Source organism: Leptopilina boulardi, unplaced genomic scaffold, assembly GCF_019393585.1.
Source record: "Leptopilina boulardi isolate dan_hultmark-lab unplaced genomic scaffold, ZJU_Lbou_2.1 LbouV2_223, whole genome shotgun sequence".
Taxonomy (NCBI): Eukaryota; Metazoa; Arthropoda; class Insecta; order Hymenoptera; family Figitidae; genus Leptopilina; species Leptopilina boulardi.
In genome coordinates this window covers 1,226,389-1,248,970 of record NW_026137778.1, presented here as the reverse complement: position 1 = coordinate 1,248,970, position 22,582 = coordinate 1,226,389, and the positions used below count along the sequence as shown (strand labels likewise).

The following is a 22,582-nucleotide window of genomic DNA, read 5'->3' as shown; positions in this document are numbered from 1 at the left end:
AATAAATAATTTAATTTTAATAGTTGAAAATTAAAAAATAGACGATAAACTTTTACAGTAAGTATATTTTATTTTAATTACAGATAATAATAATAATAATAATAATAATAATAATAATAATAATATAGGCAAATATAGATTAAAAAACCAGACTTGCGTTCCGAACTAGTGTCTACCGTATTTATAATGCGATATATACTAATTAATAAAAATTATTAATCAATGTGGATGCTCGCTTTCATTAATAACCTTGGTCACACAATTCATACATGAAGAGTATTTTCTTAAAATTGAAACTAATCGAATTTACAAATTTAAAATTACAAATTTATCCCTTCTCTCTACATAATCTTCAAATCTATTATGTATTAATTAAAAAGAAATCTTTCTTTTTCTTGAAAAATTCAATCACTCATTATTACAAAAAATTCATCAATAGTTATAATTGATTTAAAACTAAGTTTCAATGGGAATGCAAAAAGTGCAAAAAATGGGATTTAAAAAAAATTTCATTATATTAAATATAATTTTCTTCAAATAAAGAAAATTAAATTTCTTTGAGTCAAAACGCACTTGAAAGATTAGAATACAAAAAAAAGAAATTTATTGTAATTCTGCGAGACTCAATCGTCAACTATTACGCGCTTTATTATTATGCGCCGTATATAATTTTTATTATTTTTTAATTACAACCACTAGTATTTTACCAACAAACTTGTAGGTATGTTCTAGTAATTTTATTTCTTTCTTTCTTTCTTTTTCTTTTGGTGTAAATAATAATATGTTCATTGTTCTATTCTTACACTAAATGAAACGTGTGTTCATTCTTCGTTCGCAATATGTGAACAGAACAAAGTGAACTTCGAACGATAATCATCAGCGTTTGATAAAAATTGTTCATTCCCCATTGTCAGTGCTCTGCACTATTTTATAATATATCCGAGGATAAATCTGACTGAATACATTTTCAATGAGTTGCTCTAATTTCTTTCCTGTTTATCCTCTGCTTAAACATCAGATTTTCACGCTTTGTTTTGTCTTCAAGCGAAACAAGAAGGAGCTTTTTTGTTGTTGTTATTATTATTGTTGATGGAAATCTCTTATCTAAACTGATTATACATGACATTGACCTTGAAAAATAGTTTTTGATAAAAGAATGCAAGATGAGTCAAGAAGACTAAATGGGACCTTCTATCAGACTGATTTTCATGGTACAATAATAAAGACTTCGACCCAGGAATAGAAGAGCCAATAGGAATGCACCTGAGAAATAGATTACATTATATTATTATAATTTAATTAAAAATTATTATAAATAAAATAATTTTTTTTTAATTTCCTAATTTTGTATTTAATTAAACCAAAAAATTTTAAATTATATTAAATTTTTGCTAAAAATATTTTAATAAATTATCTACACATCATAAGAAATATGATACTCACCAACATAAGCAACGTATATTCCACCATTTTCCCTTACCAGCCTATAAGTAGAAACCTGAAAAAACGAAATCATAAGTAATACAATAAAAAGAAACATTAAATATTGAATCTCATTGATACCTTATAAATAATTAATTGAAGATTAATACTCAACGATAATAAAAAAAAATTAATTTTTGATAATGAGCAATAAAACAAACAATTTTTCAAGTAGATTAAAAATTATTGCATAATAAGAATTGATATTTTTTTCAATATGTATACAGATATCATAATTATTGACAATTATAATTAGAAGACCTAATATGAGAAAAGACAGTTAATCTTAAATTAACTTCCTCTAATTTGTAATATGCTTAATGACTGATATTTTTTCCTTCTGATAATAATAAATACCAAAATAGAGCATTTATATCTGAAGGGAAATACAAATTACGTCGAACGCACTTTTTTTTTGGTTTGTAATAAACGCAATTTCAGATAACAATATGCGCCTTATTCAATTCTTCTGAATTCAGTAATCAAATAACTAAACTCCGCAAATCTATTTCTAATTTTCTTTCATAATGTTGAAAGCGAGATATCCCTCTCTAGTTTCTGTAAATTGATAACTTTGCAGAAAGTGAAATACGAATCTTAAATCACTATATATATATATATTAAAAACAATAATTAAAACATAATAATTGAAAAAAAATAATTAAAAAATAATAATTTTTAATATTTTCTTTACTTTTATAGAATGTAAAAGAATTTATTAAGCTATTTTATAAATAAACAAATTTATAATATAATACTTAGTATAATACTTAGTCCCAATCACGGAGATAATTAATATACATACGACTTTACGTTTCTGTAACTTCTAAAAAAAATAAGTTTAAAAATATGTTTTTTAAATTAGAAATTATTTCAACTTTGTTTTTTAGATAAATACCCTATGCAAATACCTATCTTTTTTCAAAGCACGAAATTGATAAAAAAAAATGTAGAGAATTTAACTCATAATTTAAAGAAATTGATAAACTATGTGAAAAATACGTTTGCTTTTGCATGAAAAATCTAAAACTTAATATATTAGAAATTCATAAGAAAAATATAAAAATAGTTGATAAAAAATTTTATTTTAAAAATCATTGAATTTAAAAAAATAATTGAATTTTATTTTTAAATAACTGAATTTTAAAAATGAGAATTTTTATGAGAATTAACAAGTTTAATTAACAAAATTAACAAGTTAACAAAAAATTAATACTAAAATTTTTTTTTCACAATATCTGATTTTTTTTATAATTATTTTACTAATTTATTCATAAAATTTAACTAAATCATAAGAAAAAGTTTGTCACTAATTTAAAGTAGCTAAAATTTTTATAATTAATACTAAAATAATAAATAAGGGGGTAGTGTTAAAATTTCAAAAAAATCTATCACATGATTTATGGATGACCCCTTTGGCAAATTTTAAAGTTTTTTTATTTTCACAGGAAAGATGAGTTTTTTTCCAATAAAGCTATAAATCTCAATTTAAAAGTGGAATAACAAAAGATTTTCGAATTTAAAAAATTTGAAAAAATTTTTTTTTGTCCCTCGTTCATCTTTATATATTTTATCGGGAAAATTCTCCGCTTTTCAATGAAAATAAAAAAAAGAAAATACCCAACTGAGATAAATCTGAAAAATAAGACTAGATTTTAAAAAAGGGGGGTTTAAATTTTTTTTTGTATTCAAAACTACATGGAAAATCCTTCAATATTCCCGGTGTTTAAAAATAAAAATTTATTATTGTGTTAAAGATACTTTTTAGAATTTTTTTTGTTGAATTTATTTTATTTTAGGAATTTATTGCTTTTAAATAGGACAACAATTTAGCAAAATATCAAGAAAATCACAAAACTTTTAACTATAAATTGAAAATTGCTTGTTTTTCAAGATTTGGAGCAAAAATCCTTGACTTTGGCAGGATTTTTCTTCATAAAATTTTCTTACTTTTCCAGGACTTTCAGATTTTTAAATAGAGTATCAATCCTGTCAGTTTTAAAATTTAAAACCAAAAAATATCAACAAATAATAAAAAAATAATAATTAGAAAAGAAGTATAGTAATTTGAAGGAATTAATTACTGTTAAATAAAAATAATTAAAAGAAATGTACCCACAGTTAAAGTCAGTGACATTAAAATTGCAGAATAAACATTTATTAGAAAAAATATATATATATAATATATATTTATATATATACGTTGATAAGCAACTTCAAAAACGCGTTCTTAGTATCTATAAGACTGTATTTGTATATATATGTAAACATGAAACATCGACGTATATGTGAAAAAGATTGATCTCATAATAAAATGTAGTGGTATGCCTTTGTGCAATGAAGAGTGTAGTATGATTCATGAGAGTAATTTATATTCCGCTGGCACACATTTAGTTATCACTGACATATTCAGCAATAGGAATATAATGACAACGAGATTGAAATTTGGAAAATTGGCCAAACTTTTTAAATGGACTAATTTATTTTATAATACTAACATTTTACAATTATAAAATAAAATTATAAAGAAAATATATTAAATATTATTAATAATTATTAGATTACATATTACAAAATTTTATAATTAAATATCATAAGGGATTATTAGTAAATTACTTTTTGTTTTTATTGGTACCACAATAGAGATACTGATGTTTAAAGTGTTTAATTTTTTTCTCTTGTAATTATAATTTAGTACTTTTGTACCAAAGAGCAAAATAATTATATATGTATTAATTTAATTTCTTTTCTCAATATTCACTAATATTTAATGTTATTTTTTTCGATTAAATCATTAAAAAAAAATTCTCTATTATATCCTTTCTTTACGTCGGTGAAGTTCATAACGTTTATGATCAAAGATTGAAAGAAAAAAAATATTTTTCATTCGGAAAATAATTCATTTGTTGTCTACAAATTTTTCATTCAAAAATTGTTGATCGAAAAATGTGAAAAATTTTTTTAAATTAAATTTTAAATTAATTAATCGAAATACAAAAATTTATCTAGATTTCTTTGAATATTCAACTTCCTTTATAATTTCGAAATTGTTAAGATTAATACTAAAAAGAGGATGAAAAGTTATATGAAGATAAAACAACAAACGCAATAGAAGAGATTGAATGTCATAGTTGAATTTATAGGCAATTTTTACTTTGATAAGTTTCATTTAATCTTCAATTTACTTCTTCATATTATTTGCATTACTATTTGTAATTGAAAAAAAAAATAATATTTAAATAGTAATTTTTTTCTTTAAAAAATACAAGAACTTAAAAAAAATGTTTTTAAAATGTAACAAAAGTTATGAATGCCAGGTAAAATTTACAACAATTACGATTAACGATTAAAAATAAAAAATATTTTTTCACGCGGAAAATAATAAAATTTGCCTAAAAATTTTTGCTTTTAAAAATTGCTCGATAAAAAACGGTGCAAAAATTTGTTTTTCATATTTTAATTAGGAAAAAAATTATATTCAAAAGTAATTTTTTTCTTCTAAAACGTTGATCATAAACGTAAAGTTCAGCGAAGTTGTGATAAGAATTTGAAAATTACTCACCGTGACAACAACTCCAATTGTTAAACAAACAATTCCAAGGATAATGAATAAAATTCCACGACCTCGAGCAAAATCAGGACCAACTGAAGATACTTTTCGACAATGTGGACATCGAGCCAAAGCATTGTTTAGTGTATTAAACTGTGAAAAAATTAAATATACAATAATTAAATTGAAAACTATTTAAATAAATATGGAAATTTAATTTCCTTACCAAAAATGTATCATGACAATGAGCACAGCAAACTCTGCACATTCCTGGCATCGAAAGAACAGGAGGTGTAACAGGGCTTGGTGCAAGATTAATTATACGTTTGCAATTTGGCCTTGGACATGCAATTCGCTGTGAAGAGCTTTTGCATATTAGAAGACAATTGCATGGACAACGTACGTATTTTTTTCCAGGTGGTGCGTTTCTTATTGGCTATCGAAAATAATTTATTTCATTAATTAATTAATCTTAATCAATTATCTATATAATTAAATAAGTCTAAATAATTATTTTTCTAATCAGTTTCTTTAAATCCAAAATTTCGTTAACAAAAAAAAATGTTTATACATAATTACAGATCTCGGATTTATATTCGAAAAAAAAAAAAGTTGATTTTTTATTTTTAATAAATTTAATTAGTTTATAAATATTTTATTTCAAATAACTATTGTTATTTTCAAGATTTTAATTGAAATGTATTTAAATAACTTAATTCAATTTTCAAAAAATTTAATGAAAATTATTAGTTAACAATAATTTAACAATTAATTTAAGATAACATTTTTTTATAACAATTGAATTTTCAGAGTTATAATTGAGATTTTTATATTAAAAATTTATGAGTAAATAAATTGTAGGTTTTACATTGAAATTTTTAGAAGTAGGTATATTTGTATTTCAAAAAATTTCAAATGGAAATTTTTTGAAAATTTTAATTGCTGAAAAATTTTTTTATTATCTATGAAATTATTATTAATTATTAAGTTTAGATTTTTGGAAATAATTAAATTTTATGTGAATGTGAATTGAAATTTTTGGTAATTTTATTTGACGAAATTTTTTTTTAAAAATGTCAAATTATTGAATTTTTTTAAAATTATTGAAAATAATTAACTTAGCGAAGAATTTTATTCAAAAATTTGTTAAGTAATTAAGTAATTATTGTTAAGTAACTAAAAGAAGTCGTATTAAAAAATTTCTAAACAATAGTCGAAAAAGTACAATCCGAGGCCTGTAATTATTTTAGTTGCTAGGGCGAGAACAAAGAAAAATGAAAAGAAGATTGAAATTAATCCTGTTTATTTTTACAAATACTTTATTAGACAGATGTTTATTAAAAAGTATCTAAGATAAAAAAAATAATTTCCTAGATGACTAGAAATGATTTATCAGGTCGTCAAAGAGTGAATACAGAAAAAAAAAAGACGAACAAGAAAATGGAAGACAGCTATAATGTTTTATATAGGAATGAAAAAGAGAGAAAAAAAAGAATTAGAGAAACATACAGTAGCTTCATTGCATTGATTGCATTTAACGACATGCTGCTCTCGTTTGCCGGAAATGTCTATCATGGCTTGACAAACCCTGCAGGTAACCATAGGCAAACCACCCTGACTAGCAGATTGAAATGGTGGTGGCAATTCATCGGGTCCAATTGGGGAAACTGTATTTACGTTCGGTTGAACGTTTACATTTGGTTGAATATCTTCTGCGAGAAAATGACAGATATATTGCACCAAATGTCCGTCGTCATTATGTATATACATATACAATGACAGCTACTTTTTATTTACCTGTAATTTCGCTAGTGTAAGGTTGAACAAAAACATTCCCTCCTGTCCTGATTAAGGGCTCACGTTCGCCCTCCTTTCCGTCACCCATTTTTATTTATTTTCAAATCACTTGTTTTCACTGACTCGACTTTTTTTTTTTGACAACACAGACGACGATGATGACAAATATCACCGCGAGCCCGTCGTGCCCGTCGGGACCTGTCGTCGCGAGCAACTCTCGTTGTTGATTACTAATTCTAGATAAGCAACAAACGATAGAAAAACGCGGGGGTGTTATTTCATTTTTTCCCACCAGAGAGCGCTGAAAATTTTATATTTCAAAATCTGTTATTAATCTATGTTTGTTAATGTCATACAAACATTTCGTATTGTATTTTTAAATTTTCTTCAAATTTAAGTTTAATAAATAATTAATTTATAATTAATTTTATTGAAATTTATTAGAATTTGTAATTTTAAATGAAAAATATCAAAAGTTCCGGCAAATTTATATAACCAATCAGCGTTGATATTCTGTTGGATCAACCAATCACTGTATACTCTGAATATGTTCACTCAGTGGTTTACTCCTTTCGGCTTCTCCGGTGGACTTAACCTAAAAATTTCTCGGTTTTGCAGCTGTATAGCTGTCAAATTGATTATAATTGAGTGTGTTTATAATTTAAAAAAAAACTTTATTTAAGCACATAAAATGCCACCGAAACACAAATTTCAAGAAGGTACAAGTCGACGATTGTTTATTACAGGTTGGAATTTGAATTGGGTTCAATTTTATTGTGATTCATCCCACAATCAAAAGGATGTTTTCAAAAGTGTAAACAATATCGTTAAAAAATGAATTGTTTTATTTCTTATGTTTTTATTTATTTTAATAATAATTTTCTTTTTCTTTTAAAGGAGAAAAAGTATTGTGTTTTCATGGTCCTTTGATTTATGAAGCGAAATGTTTGAAATCACAAATAACAAAAGAAAAACAAGTCAAGTATTTCATTCACTACGCTGGTTGGAATAAAAAGTGAGTTAATCGTAAAAAATGTAATTTTAAATAATTTATATTGATTGTAATAAATTTTTAATTTTTGTATATTTATAAATAAAAATTGTTTTTTCTAATTTTTAATGTTAAATTTGTAAATTAATTGTTTTTTTAAATTGAAAATTTGAAAATCAATAGTTGGGATGAATGGGTACCGGAAAGTAGAGTATTAAAATATAATGAGGCAAATTGCCAGAAACAAAGGGAAGTGCAACGTGCACATTCAAATCAACAATCCTCGCAGAAAAGTAGAAAAAGTACAACGGCAACAAAAACACAGGGGCGCCGAAGTGAAGGTGGCCGGGAAAAAGATAGTGATAGTAGAGCAAGTACGCCGGTTGCTAATGTTGAAAAAGCAACTAGTCGCACAGGAAAATATAGCACTGGATCACTGTCAATCACATCTCATGATTCAATATCAGAAGCACCTAGAAAGCGAAGAGGGTAAAACAAATTTCATAAATATATTTTTGATTTACGTTATAATTTCTTTTTTTTTTTGCGAAAAAAAACTAATTTAAATTTATTAATTAAATTAATAATTATTATTATATTATAATATAATAATTAATATAACAAATTTTTTTTCAGTCGTTTGGAAACATCTGGTGAATCAGAAGAATTTTTCACTAAAGTTGAATTAAAAATTTTAATTCCACATGATTTAAAAGTTTTACTTGTAGAAGAACATGAAGCATTATTAATAAACAAACAGTTACCGACACTTCCAATGCGAATAACGGTTGAAAAAATTTTAAACGATTACGTAGCATTTCAAGAGAAAGATCATGTTAATGATTCTTGCAGGTATGTTAATTTTTGTACTCTTTTACAGGGGCGATAAAAATAAAATAAAAGAGACATCTTTTATTTTAATCTAATTACCAAAACTTTTTTTTAGAAATTATTAGAATTGACATAAAAAATTTTGAAATAAAATTATCCAAAAAGAAATTTTTTTCAAAAATGATAATTAATTGTTACAATTGTATATTAAAATATACAAAAATATATTAAATATACATTTTTTTAAAAAATTTTTTAAAACTTTTAATATTAAAGTCTTATTGATTTAAATATAAATGACCCTTTGATTTGAATTGTTATTTAAATCATTGCAGCCCCGACTCTTTATTTACATAAAATAAAGAGAATTAATAAAATTAAAAAGTTTATATTTACATTTGTTAATAGAGAAAGTGCATTGGAAGTAACAAAAGGAATTAGGGAATATTTTAATATTTCTCTTGGTCAACAGTTGCTTTATAAATGGGAAAAATTACAATTTGAAGATATAACGAGAGAAAATCCTGACTCTTTACCAAGTCAATTGTACGGAGCCTTCCATTTGTTGCGTCTTTTTGGTATGTCTTAATTTTAATTTTCCTTTTCATAGTTTCTACTAATAAAAAAAAACTCATTTTTGTGGTGTCGAATTAAAAATTTATTTTATAAAATTCGGCTAAATAAAATTTCGATAATTTTTAATTCAACACTTAATTTTTTTGTACCGTGGAAAAGCAACATATGTTCAAAAAGTTTAATAATTTTTTTACACCTTATATCATAAAAAACTAAATCAAACATGAAGAAGATTCGAAAATATTTTAATTTATTTTAAATGATTAAATATTATTTCAATTATCTATTTGACTGAATAATATTTTTTTAATTAAATTTTTTTTTGTTCGACTTATAATTAAAAAAAAATTTCAACTATAAATATTTGAGTTCAGTTCTGGAGAATTATTCTAAAAAAAAAAAATTCTTTTAATATTTAACTCAACAATATTTCATGAATTATTTATTTTATAAAACTTTAAATGAATCTTGTATAATTTTTAAATTACTGCTAAATTTTTTCAAAATACACTTTTCGGAATTGAAGCTTGAAATTTTGTCTAAAATTTATTGTCAATTATTTAAAGAATTAGTGTAATTAATTAATTTATTTTTATTTAATAGTAGTAATTAATAATGAATATTTAATAATATTAAACGATTTTTTCAAAAAACAATCTGAGATTATTATTTCTTTTATAACACAATTTTTTTTATTTACTTAAAGATCGTAAAAATATTGAAAATCGATAATTTTATTAAATATTAATTTATTATTAATGGAATGAAAATAAATAAAAGAAAAGGAAAATAAATAAAATTAGTAAACACATCGCTTTAATTCTAATTTAGTCTTAAGTATTGTATTTAAAATTATTGATTTTTTTTAATTTAATAATAATTTTTAGTAAAACTTGGCAGTATGCTTTCGTATATTGAAATGGATGAGAGAAGCGTTCAAGTTCTCACACTTAGATTTCACGATTTTCTTCAATATATGCAGAAAAACAAAGACAGCCTTTTTGACCTTCAACAAGACTATCCAGAATCCACATTGGAATATCAACGAAAAAATTCTCAATCATAAGTCATCATTTTTTTTATACCTTTCTTTTTTCTTTTTTTTTTGATAAACTTTGCTGAATGAATCTTAGCAATTTATATTCTAATCGCGAGAAACTGTACATATATTTGATATATTATTTTTAAATCATGATATTTAAAACAATAGAAATTACGTATGGAATGCTCATACACAATCGATGTTTATGATCTTTAATAAAAAAAAATTATAATAATTGTCAATTTGTATTTAGTTTACATTTTATTTTAACTTTTTTTTAAAACATAAAAAGTATATTTTTTTGTTCGAAAATGCCAAAATTCATTAAAATAATAATAAAAATAGAAAATTAGGATTTGTATTTTTGAATTTACCGCCCTTTTTATGTTTAATGTTTCGGAATTTATTTTTCTGAATTTAATGTCTATTTTTAGTCTATTGATTGTATTTTCATAATTTCATTAATTTGTAGGCAAATTTAATTAAATAGCGCATGAAAAGTGAGAAAAAATCGCATTTAAGGGCGCATGAGAAAGGGCTCTAATTATTACATTTTACGTCAGTGGCATATAGAGATTAGTGTCGCATGCGCGAATTGAATTGTGTGCTACTACCGGATCCGGAAACATTGAGCTTGCTTCTAGTCAGTCGGCCAGTTGCAACAAAAAATGGCGGAGGTCGACTTGAATATCGACAGCCTCATACAAAGATTATTGGAAGGTACGTGAATAAACGTATATTTTTGCAAGAAAACTTTATTGCTTCGTTTCTTTAATTATTGAAATTTCAATTTGAAATGCGGTTAGAGGCGTTCGGCATGTAATACTGTGTGAAAAAGGAAAAAGAAAAAAGAAATCGAGGATCAATGTCAACCGTATACCTCGAATGTGTACTGCGTGTATATATATATTGTTTGTTGTTAACCGCAAGTTTAATTAAAAAAAAGGCTTAGCCCGGCTTACAGGTATTGTTGTTGAACGCCAAAAACGCTCCTTCTCCTTGAATGTCATTTTTTATTATTAACTGCAAATCAAGAAGTCGCGCGACAATATTATTCTTGATATATATCATCGTGTGGTTCGATTTGTGATCGCGCGAGTTATGCTTTTTAACACCTGTATTTATTGACTTTGTTTTTTCTAGTTGACAAAAAAAAATTAGTTTTTTTTTTAGAAAACAGAAACAATGTTTTTTATTTCTTCTTTTCTCATGCTACGTTTCGGGACCTTTTGCGGGGTAAAGTATACCACACCCAGAATGACCAGGTTCAGAAGAAAGCCAAGCTTAAAGATATTTTCTCCTCAGATTTTGTTGGTACGCAACAAGGAACCATTCCACGTAGCTTTTTGATTTAAAAAAAAAAAATGAAAAAAAAATTTGTTTTAGTCTTACCGCCTTAACTCTGCATGGGTGTTAATTAATCTGCTTGTCTCGTTATAGTTGCATCACAAATGATAAACAAAAATAAAAAAAAATCACTCAAAAACATTTTACCCAGCAGTGTTAAGACGTAGGTATATTTCTTTCTGTCATTCTATTTTGACTGTACTGTAAATCACAATAAGAATTACAATTTAAAACAATTGCAGTAAGTATAAATAATTTCTAATGTTTTTATTAATAATTTTCAAAATCTTGAAAGAGATCTTGAAATGATTTTTAAATTCAATTTTCAAAAAAATTTATTTTAAATTTAGAGTAAATTTTCTACCTTTTTTTAAAAAAATGAATACAGAAAGAAATTTAAAAGTAAAGAGGCAAAAATTTGTAGTCATGATGTTTAATTGAATTGAAGCTTTTAAGTTTTAGATTTTCCAGGATAGGATGTTCGTAATATTGTAGTGCGTTTAAATGCGATTAAATGTTAAATAATTTGAAACAAAATTCAAAAATAATTTTTTTTTTTTTTTATTTTAAGAAATTGAAAACAAAATTGTTTTTTTTTTTTGTAAAAAAATTCCAGTGTGAAAATAAAATATTTCGGGAAAAAAATGTGGAAGTTCTCGATTTAAATTATATTGAAAAATGTGTCTTTTGATTTATTATTAAAAAGAAGACAAAATGTGTATATTTACGTTGCACGAGGCTTGTTGTTAGAATATATATAATATAAAATATATATGTATAGTGAAACAATAAGTGTTTGATAGGATGTTACATAGCGTTAGATGAGCTATAATTATTTTAACTTGTTAAATGCAGCACGTGTGATTAAGCTTACAAACTCGAGTGTAATACTAAAATGCACGTTCGTCAATGTTAGTTTAAGCCGTATATTTATACCCTTTATTTATTATTTGTATCATACGTGCTTCTTTATTTTTCTTATATGCTAGAAATAATACTTAGTTTGATAAAAAAAAGAAAAACAAAAAATTTTATTTTCATTCGATTAATTAATTTAATTAAAAGATTGTCTAAAATTTTAATCAATTTTTTAGTTTTATTTTTTTTAACCATCTTATTATAATAATTATATAATAAAAAGACCTTAATAAGGTTATGTGTTTTAAAAAATTATACTTTAAGTTTCGAACATTATTGGTTTTTTTTTCATTTATAAAACAAAATTGATTATTTTCTTCTTATAAAAAAACAGAAAAAATTTTAAAAAATATTTCAGAAAGAATTTTTTTTCTTGAAAAATCTGAAAAAAATTCAAGAATAAAGTATATGTTATAATGAAATTCGTATGTTTTATTGATGTTTTAAGGTTATGTTTAGATTTAAATTATAGAATTAATATTATAAAAATAAGAATTTTTTACCCGTATTGGACATTACATTTTTTTATAAGAAGTTTTTTTCAACTACTTTTTTTATTTCATAAATAAAAAAAATTTTAATTAGAATTTCAGGGTGTCTAGTAATTGAGGAATAAATGCAAATTACTTAGAAATTTTGTTATCAAATCGAGACTTTTAATCAAAATATAAAATAAAATTGAAAAATTTCTCTTTTTTCGCTATAAAATTCTCCTTGTTTTATAAAATACAAAAAATTTATTTATTTTTATAAATGGGACGAAATTCTCATTTTTTCCCTCAAATTCTTCGTGTTTTTCAATTTTTCCTTCAAATTCTCTCTTTTTGGGAAAATTTTTTCTATTTTATTTTGAGTTTTTTTATATCCATTCATTTTTCATAAAATTTTCCTGTTTTTTTCGATTTTTTTCTTAAATTTTATTTTTTTTTTAAAATTATTCTTCGAAAATTCATAAAATTTATTTATTTTCAAAAATTGGGACAAAATTCTCATTTTTTCCCTCGAATTCTTGTTTTTTTGGAATTCTTAAAATAATTTATTTTTCTTTCAATTTTGTTCTTTTCTACGATTTTTTATTTCTGTCAATTGTTTATTTTTTTATATTTTTTAAATTTTCCGTTTTTTTCATTCTTTTTAAAAAATTTTTTTTCAAATTCTGTTGCTTTGAAATTTCTAAAATGTATTCATTTATTTTTCCTTTATAAACTCGCTTAAAATTCTCATTAAGAAGATTTTTTTAGACTTTGCAAAAAGGACCCATTTTTTAGACTCGCATTTAAAATTTAAAAAATTTTCCCGAATTCCTATATTTACTAAGTTTTTCTTTTTTGTTTTTATTTCCTGAACTCTCGTGTTGTTTATTATTCTTTTTTAATTTTTTAAAAAATTGTTCTTCAAATTCTCTTTTCTTAGGGGAGTTTTTCTCCATCTTTCTTTGAATTTATTCGATTTATTTATTAATTTGTAGTTTACGTTTAAATTTATTTTTAAAAAAATAATAATTTTAACAAATTTAAAAAAATATATGAAACATTCAATAATAATTTTTAAATTATTAGTAACAATTAAAATGAAATATTATATAATTTCATTAACGGAAAGAAATAGGTAAATGACGATAGAAATTTGATTCGTCGAAATAACTAGACACCTTGAATTTTATTATATATATATTCTAAGATTTAGTTTTATCTGATTATAAATTGAATTCTTAAGTTATGATTTAAGAGTTTGTATTCATGGTAATATTCGACACGACATGAAAATTTGGTCTTTAACTAGGACAAAAGATGAATATAAATTTAAATTTAAGTCAGTTATCTTCTTATAGAATAAAATTACTGGATTTTTTTCATGAAATGTCAATCAAGTTTGTTACGGTGGATAACTTTTTGTAGATTACATTTCTTATTATAAAATAAATTAAGTAATATAATATTTGTACTTTGAATTAAAAATTACTAAATGTTTACAGATAACAAAAAATTAATTTATACAATTATTTTTTTTTTAATAATTAAATAATTTTTAAAACTTTTCAAAAATTGATGTAATATTTTGAAAAATTGAAAAAAAGTTCCTAAAAACTGAAAAGAGTCGATGTCAATTTATTTTCAGTTCATGATTGCGATAGGTGCTATTTTCAGAATAGACTATGTTCTACATTTCAATATCGTTGCACTCAATGTTTATATAGGTATATTTAAGTAACGATATATTGAAAAGTTCATATATGTATTTCCATATTAATTATATTATTCGCTCAATTTTCAACGCTTTTGCTTCTCGTGTTTTAATATATATCCCAGTGTTTATGGATGAAAAGTATTTTTAAAATCTAATTTAATTTTGAGATTTGAAAATTTTTTTGGAAGTTACACGAAGTTTTCCATTAGGATTATGATATTTAACGAAAGAGTTGATTTTTCAACACCCACGGCTCTCAATGAACTATATATACGCTATTCAATGTTCACAATTAGAAAAAAACCATCATTTCAAAATTGATATACCTATATATTTTACTTTAAAATCTCAGTTTTCTCATTCATATAACCTTGGTATTATTGAATTTTCCAATAATCATTGTGACATCAATTCAACCGTGTAGTAAAGTTCTCCATGGTTGTCTATAAATACTACAACTGCACTATTGTACGACAATCATTTGGTCACTTACTATTTTATAAAAAAAAAGAGAAAAAAAGATTCCACTATTGATTTTTGCTCAAATGAAATCGGATTGACTGCTTATATATATTTGTATACTCTACCCTCGCATTAGAACGTCATAGTAGTATTGACTTAATAAAAATTACAAATATTTGTTGACCAAAAAAATAAAAAATTCCTTATACCAAAATAATAATAGTTATTCAATATCATTCTGAAATTGAAGCTAAATTTAGAGTTGTTAGCTTTGATGTGTATTTACATAATATGAATTGAAAAAAATGAATTGATTTTTAATTTCTATTATACAGTTCGAGGATGTCGTCCTGGAAAATCAGTTGTTATGTCAGAGGCTGAAGTTCGTGGTCTCTGTTTAAAATCAAGAGAGATATTTCTTCAACAACCAATACTTTTGGAATTAGAGGCACCTTTGAAAATTTGTGGCGATATTCACGGTCAATATACTGACCTTCTACGGCTTTTCGAATACGGCGGATTTCCACCAGAAGCCAACTATCTTTTTCTTGGCGATTACGTCGATAGAGGAAAACAATCATTAGAAACAATTTGTCTTCTACTTGCATATAAAATAAAATATCCAGAAAATTTTTTCCTCCTCCGTGGTAATCATGAATGCGCCAGTATAAATAGGATATATGGCTTTTATGATGAATGCAAACGCAGGTATAATATTAAATTATGGAAAACGTTCACCGACTGTTTTAATTGTCTACCAATAGCAGCCATCATTGATGAGAAAATATTCTGCTGCCATGGGGGACTCAGCCCTGACCTACAGGTGACCAAGACCTTTGTTTTATTTATATATTATAATATAATAAGGTACACTATTAAAAGTTTTATAGAGGAAAAAGGGTGTTCATTTTATTGGAAACTTATTCATTGAGAAAACGCAACATTGTTATGATAAAGATGATATCTTAATTTTAAACATTAATATTGTTTGTACTTGTATAATAAGCGTAGGTGGACACGATGACCTAAGAAACTTAAATTAATTCTACAATTGCGTTAAATGTAATAATGGTGTGCTATTTAAAAAAAAACAAATTATTTTATTTTTCTACAGTTGTCTTATGAGGTCAAAAGTAACAAAATTTATATAGTAATTACATTTGTAAAGTGTAATTTTTCAACCTTCACTTTTAAAAATATTTTTTTATTTTTCTAGTTTATTTATTTTTTTTTTTTGAATAATCAAGTATGTTAATGCACATATATTTTTGACTCGTGTATATATAATAGATAGTAAAATTTTCTTTCTCGAGAAAACTCTTTATTATGTTAATTTATTTCCTCGCGTGATAAATCGTAATAAAATTCTGTTGAGGTTCGATTTTTCTATCGCATATACAACAGCACATAATTCAACTATACCTATGTAATATAATCTTATTCTCAAGATTGGAGAATAAAATTTTCTAGATAATTTGATTTCTAATTTTTTTTTCTATTTTATTTTTCGCAGGGAATGGAACAAATCAGGAGAATTATGCGGCCGACTGATGTTCCTGATACGGGATTGTTATGCGATCTACTCTGGTCCGATCCGGATAAAGATGTTCAGGTATTTTTTTTTAAACATTTTCTTCTTTTTAATAAAAATTAATCTGTTTTTATTTTTTAATATATTGGTTTAACTGATTTTTTCGTTAATAATAATTTATAAATAGTAAAAAATAAAAAAATATTTTCAATATTATTTTATTTAATTAAATATTTGAAGATATTTTTAATTATTAGATTGGAATGATTGAAATTTTTAAAATGTTTTTCTTCAGTTATACTTTTATAAAAGAAATTTAAATTCAAATGTTAAAATCTTATGAATTATTATTATTATTATTATTTATAAAATTTGTTATAAATAACCTGCAAAAATACCGTTTTTTGTCCTGGAAAATCTGAAAAAGTCAATGAAGTAAAGCAAAAGCGTGGCAACCCTGTAAATAAATAAATTAATTAAAAATTAGCGTTATTCAGAATAATTATTAATTATTAATTCAGAATAGACCCGGTTAAGTGTATTTTATTGACTAAATTCAAATTTGAAATTTTTTTTTTAAGAATTATTTTTGTTTAGAAATAAAGTTAATTAATTTATTTAATAATAGTCAAGCCGCGGATTATACGACTTTTTTTTACATTTTTTTACAAAATTTTTCAACTAAATTGAATTATCCTAAATTATTTTTCAATTAAAATTTTTATGAATTTCTACAATAATTGTTTACAATTTTAAGAAAAATCAAATAAAATTACCAAATTATAACTCTTCCGAAATTCAATTATTTATAATATTTTCTTTTGTTTTTATAATATTTTTCGAAAATTCAATTATCTGAAAGCATTTTTCAATTAAAAACTTGAAATTCTATTTTTGTCTTTAATTTCTAATAAATTCTTCATCAACAGAAAGCACCAAAAATTTTAATTAAAAATCACTTGAAGTTCAATTAATTTCAAAAATATAAATTGTAATTCTTTGAAATTACTTTTAAAAAATGTTATCTAAAATTTTTTGATAAATTATTTTCAATTTTATAAAATTTAATTAATTATTTCTTATTATGGAATTAATAAAATGGATTTTTTCAACTATTTATGCGCCTTAAAGTCGATCCGATGCCTTTTTTTTGCCTCTTATTTATAATATAGTTCGTTAATATATATTATAATAATAAAAAAATTTTGATAATTTTTTAGGGATGGGGTGAAAATGATAGGGGAGTGTCCTTCACTTTTGGGCCAGATGTAGTTTCAAAGTTCCTCCATCGACACGATATGGATCTCATTTGTAGGGCACATCAAGTCGTTGAAGACGGTTATGAATTCTTTGCGAAACGACAGCTTGTCACATTATTTTCGGCTCCAAATTATTGTGGAGAATTCGACAACGCTGGTGGAATGATGAGCGTTGATGAAACTCTCATGTGCAGTTTTCAGGTATTTTAAAGTTCTTTATTTATTATAATACCTAGTAATTATTTATTTCAATGAAAAACAATGAATTTCTCATGTTTTAAATAGAAATATAGTTTGTTTTTAAGTTAATAAACAAATACATGTTTATATTTATTTTTTCACAGATTCTGAAACCATCGGAAAAAAAGGCAAAATATCAGTACTCGGGAATGAACATGGGTCAGGCTGTTAGGCCATCAACGCCACAAAGAAATCCAACAAAGAAAAAATGACCACTTTCGACTGAATATTCGGTGGACTTTGGTGCATAGCCTCATAAATTGGCGTTTTTTTGTTTTTTTTAGGTAAGATATAAATTGCGAGTAGAGGGCAATAAATCAAGGTGTGCAAACACTTCCTAAAAAAATATATAAATTACGGTAAAAAAAATTTTTCTCAAAAAAAAACTGAAATTCAATTTAAAAAAAAAATCGTGCTTCCAAAACTTTGCTTCTGGGCTTTTAAATCAAAAATAATAAATCACTTTTCGAAAAAAATAACAATAAAAACATATTTTATATGAGAAACAACGTTTTTGTATAAATTATGTAATTTTTTGAATTGTATCCAAATCGTCCATGAAGTAATATATATGACACGTTTATAATGACTCAGACTTTTTAATAACTTCTCCAGTTTATTAATAAATTTTGTTTTTGACGACAAATTACCTCACAAGGCATGAAGCCAAGAGTTTTCGAAGCACGAACAAAATTTTAAATATTGCTTCACACACACACACAGGAAATAAATAACAATTTTCAAAAAAAAAAAAAAAAAATTTGCACACCTCTTGTAGTGTAACTTTTTGAGAAATCATCATAAAAAAAACACGAAGTAGCTCCTCCGTGGGTTTTGTTTTGTTATTTTTTTTTCAAATTTTTATAAAGCAGTACAAAAGTAATTTCTTAATCTTGTTTTATTGCTATTTAGAATAGTATAGAAAACGTAGCTTTGCGAATGCCGCAAGCAATTTTTATTTTTTTTTTAAATTCTTGATTTTAGAATTTTATATTTTCAGCTATGCGGAGCGCCACGCTACGGATCTATACCATTACACAACAAAAATATAAAAAGCATGGAATTATCCTTTTTATTCTTTGTATAAATTTACTCAATAAGGTGATTTATAAGGACAAATCTCACTTCCTACTTATAAATAATAATTATAATTGTTTAGATGTGGCTTCCAGCCTGCATTTCTACACGAAAGAAATTTTTAAAATTTCATTTATTTATTGTCTGTTAGTAAATTAATTATAATTAGTATTAATACACGCATTTCTGCTAATTCAATTTATTCGTTCATTGAGTATCGGGAAGCCATGTTTTATATTAATCAAATATTTGCAGAGCATTCACGTTTTAAAAATGTTTCATTGTATTTTTTTTTTTTTTTTTTTTAAATTTTTTTTCTAGAAGTAAGAAAGTGAGAGAGAAAGAGAGAGAGAGATGAATTTATTTTTAGAATATTGAACTTTTCTTGAAAACTTAATTTGTTGACTTGAGATTAATATTAAAATGTAATATTAAAATATAATATTTAAATATAAATAATAATAATAATAATAATGTAATATATATAAATATTCTATAATATAATATATTTTGAAAAAATATAGAGAATGCTCTGTAAATAATTGCGTATTGCCAAGAATGGTGATATTTTTACTCGAACTCAGTATTTAACGTTATCGATCATAAGCATTTTGCTTATCAAATAGTCGTAGACCTTTCAGTATATTTACTCTGTATTTGTTTTGTTACTACTTGCTTCGTTTTTCGAAAATATTTCCCCCATTTGTATTCTTTTTTTTAGGAAGAAAATCTTCTTAGCCTACAGTATTTAATTTTTCTCAGTTTTGAGTATTTTTTTTTTTTGTATTTTGAAAATCGTAAGCAAGATGGTTTCATTTCTAATTGTATGAAAGCTGCCATACCAGAGAAATGTATTGTTACTTAAATCAATGTTTTTTTTTTCATTTTTTGACAGAAGTTCAAAAAAAAAATTTTTTTCGATGGTATTTTTTTTCAATTATTTGTCAAATTAATTTTTATATTTAAGATATTGTCTTCCGTTCAGTAAATAATCTGATCAGTTCTACGCACTACTATAATACTACCACTATTATTATTATTATTATTATTATTAATGTTCATTGACATTTCTGTTATTGCTAAGCGCTTTTAATCCTTGCAATTTTGCTTGGAAACTTTGTCGCTAGCTTATTGTTAATTGTTTGTAAGACTATGAGATAAAAAAAAAGTAACATGTTTGTCAGAAATTAAAAAATAATAAAATACACCGAAAATTAGTATTAAAAGTGAACATAAATGCAAAAAAAAAGAAATGATCATATATGATCAAATTGACCTAAGTTACAATTAATTTCACTGGATAGGGAGATTAATCAGTATATTTAATATTGTTACTCTTAGAATTTAGATCTCTGTCTACCCTGGCAAATGATTGATTCCAATCGTTTATAATTGAGCTTCGAGGGATCATAATAATTTTTGACGTTATTTTTTAGAACAAGATTATTATAAATAATTATATAAATATATATATATATTATTTCGTTGGATTTGATGAAACACTATTATTGATTTTAAAAAGTCGACGTCCAAAGTCTGACAAAATGTGCACAGGGTGGCTTTAAAAAACAAATAATTTATTTCTTTTTTTTTTTTTTTTATTTTCTAACTTATTTCTTTATTATTCACGAAAGTCTATACAAATATTTTGTTTTGTTAAAAGAATATTTTTCAAACTCTAGTTATTTATGTAATTTTACTTAAAATTAATCTTTAATGTAATTTTACATTATTTTTAGAATTAAAAAAAAATAACTGAATGAATAGAATTAATTTTACTTGTTTACGAATTGTAATAATGACCAAAGATAGAAATCAGAGATTAGCGCCCATTCCGTGTAAATTTTGCAGCTTTGGCAAGGCAGGGCAAAGGAGGAATTCTTCTGTGATTCTCTACTTCGTGAATAAAAAAAAAAAAATAATAATAATAAATGAATAAGGGCAAAGAGATGTATACACGAATTACACGTGAGCAATAATTTGTAAAGGGCACGTCTGCTGCGGATCGAAAAAAAAAAAATTTGCCGTATAAAAAGAACGTTTTAAATTTAAGTATTCTAATTAAAGAATTATAGTGTGTGCGGCACACTCATGTAATCGCAGTAGACGCACCGATTTGACAAAACTTTAAACTGTACATCATACAAATAATAAACATGTATATTGTTGTATCAGTGGAGTGATGTTTATTTCACAGACCTTTATAAATGCCATAATAGTTGTACGATTTTATTTTCTATTTTTATATTTTCAGATACTTATTTTTAGTTGTAATTATAAAAGTGCAAAATCATTTCAGTTTCGTTTTTATAGTTTTAAATGTAATTAAAAAATTTTAATTATTTTAAAACATCTTTATCTTTATTAATTATATTTAATTTTAATTAATTGAAACATCCTTATACTTAATATTGAAAAGAAAAGTTTTTGAAGTTGGTTAAAAATGTTTTCATTTTATTAATAAAAACATTGGAAAATGAGAAAAAGAAAAAAAGGCAACATTACGCGCTACTCCTAACCCATCCAAGTACAAATCGCGTTCAACGTTGCTTAAGGTCATGTGATTGTTGTGATTTCACATGTAAATATTCTCCGCAGATTTTCTCGCAGAGTACTTGACAGATTAAGATAAAATTTTGAAAAGAACTCAAAAAATGTATTAAAAAATTGCATATTTAAGAAAATCACTGCTGCCATATTGAATTTTCCTGAAATTTGTAATTTTTAAAAAATAAATTTTTTGATGAATTATTAATATTCTAGCAACAGCGACTCTTAATACTATTTTTGATTTCGTCACGAAGTTGTAGTTCAATTTATCAAATATTTTTTGCGAGAAATTCAGCAGACAATTTACTTGCGTGAAATCAAAACAATCACATATAACCTTAAATCTTAAATTAAAGTAATCGGACCAGAACTTTTTTTCCGCAACGTTTTTGTTTAGAGACCAACATTTATTTAAGAATAACAAAAAAAATATAAATTCTATTTACAGAAGAAAAACGTAGTCTTAAACATTGTTTCTTCATCGTATAGTGTGAACGGTGCGACATGTACATAATTTTTTTTATATTATTTTTTTCAATATAACCTCTATTTAATTTATTAAAGTTTACAGAAATGAAATATGGAAATAGTTACATTTTTCAGGTATGTATAGTAGAGAACTATTGCTAAATTTGAAATTTAATTTTTTTATATATTTATTTATATTATAACAAAGGGGTTAAACGATTCTTAATAAAAAATTCACAATTTTTTCAAAATTTACTTTCACTTTTTTGGTACA

At 24.1% G+C, this 22,582-nt stretch overlaps 3 protein-coding genes across 6 annotated transcripts; 2 read left to right on the top strand and 1 right to left on the bottom strand.

Annotated features, from left to right (window-relative positions):
- Nucleotides 1–47: 47 nt before the first annotated feature.
- LOC127279751 (type 1 phosphatidylinositol 4,5-bisphosphate 4-phosphatase) lies at nt 48–7,067 on the bottom strand. The gene is made up of 6 exons (XM_051302278.1): nt 6,830–7,067; nt 6,542–6,744; nt 5,259–5,468; nt 5,045–5,185; nt 1,444–1,498; nt 48–1,263 (listed from the first exon to the last, which is right to left on the bottom strand). The coding sequence occupies exons 1-6, from the start codon at nt 6,915–6,917 to the stop codon at nt 1,178–1,180; spliced, it is 783 nt and encodes a 260-aa protein (XP_051158235.1). The 5' UTR covers nt 6,918–7,067; the 3' UTR covers nt 48–1,177.
- Nucleotides 7,068–7,401: 334 nt separating this feature from the next.
- Nucleotides 7,402–10,511, top strand: LOC127279762 (mortality factor 4-like protein 1). 2 transcript variants are annotated; one of them, XM_051302300.1, is made up of 6 exons: nt 7,402–7,548; nt 7,727–7,844; nt 8,004–8,309; nt 8,457–8,672; nt 9,060–9,229; nt 10,115–10,511. In XM_051302300.1, the coding sequence occupies exons 1-6, from the start codon at nt 7,521–7,523 to the stop codon at nt 10,291–10,293; spliced, it is 1,017 nt and encodes a 338-aa protein (XP_051158257.1). In that variant the 5' UTR covers nt 7,402–7,520; the 3' UTR covers nt 10,294–10,511. The 2 variants fall into 2 exon arrangements, with proteins under 2 accessions (XP_051158257.1, XP_051158256.1); XM_051302299.1 differs by having other exon boundaries at nt 7,408–7,575.
- A 328-nt stretch (nt 10,512–10,839) lies between these two features.
- LOC127279761 (serine/threonine-protein phosphatase PP1-beta catalytic subunit-like) lies at nt 10,840–21,464 on the top strand. Of its 3 annotated transcripts, XR_007842689.1 has the most exons (7): nt 10,874–10,989; nt 11,512–11,583; nt 15,519–16,006; nt 16,697–16,795; nt 17,935–18,174; nt 18,318–18,497; nt 19,214–21,464. XR_007842689.1 is itself a non-coding variant. In XM_051302298.1 (6 exons), exons 1-6 carry the CDS (start codon nt 10,938–10,940, stop codon nt 18,423–18,425), a joined length of 1,059 nt encoding a protein of 352 aa, XP_051158255.1. In that variant the 5' UTR covers nt 10,874–10,937; the 3' UTR covers nt 18,426–19,104. The 3 variants fall into 3 exon arrangements, 1 of the variants encoding a protein (XP_051158255.1); XR_007842690.1 differs by lacking the exon at nt 11,512–11,583 and having other exon boundaries at nt 10,840–10,989; XM_051302298.1 differs by lacking the exon at nt 19,214–21,464 and having other exon boundaries at nt 18,318–19,104.
- The last annotated feature ends 1,118 nt before the right edge of the window (nt 21,465–22,582 follow it).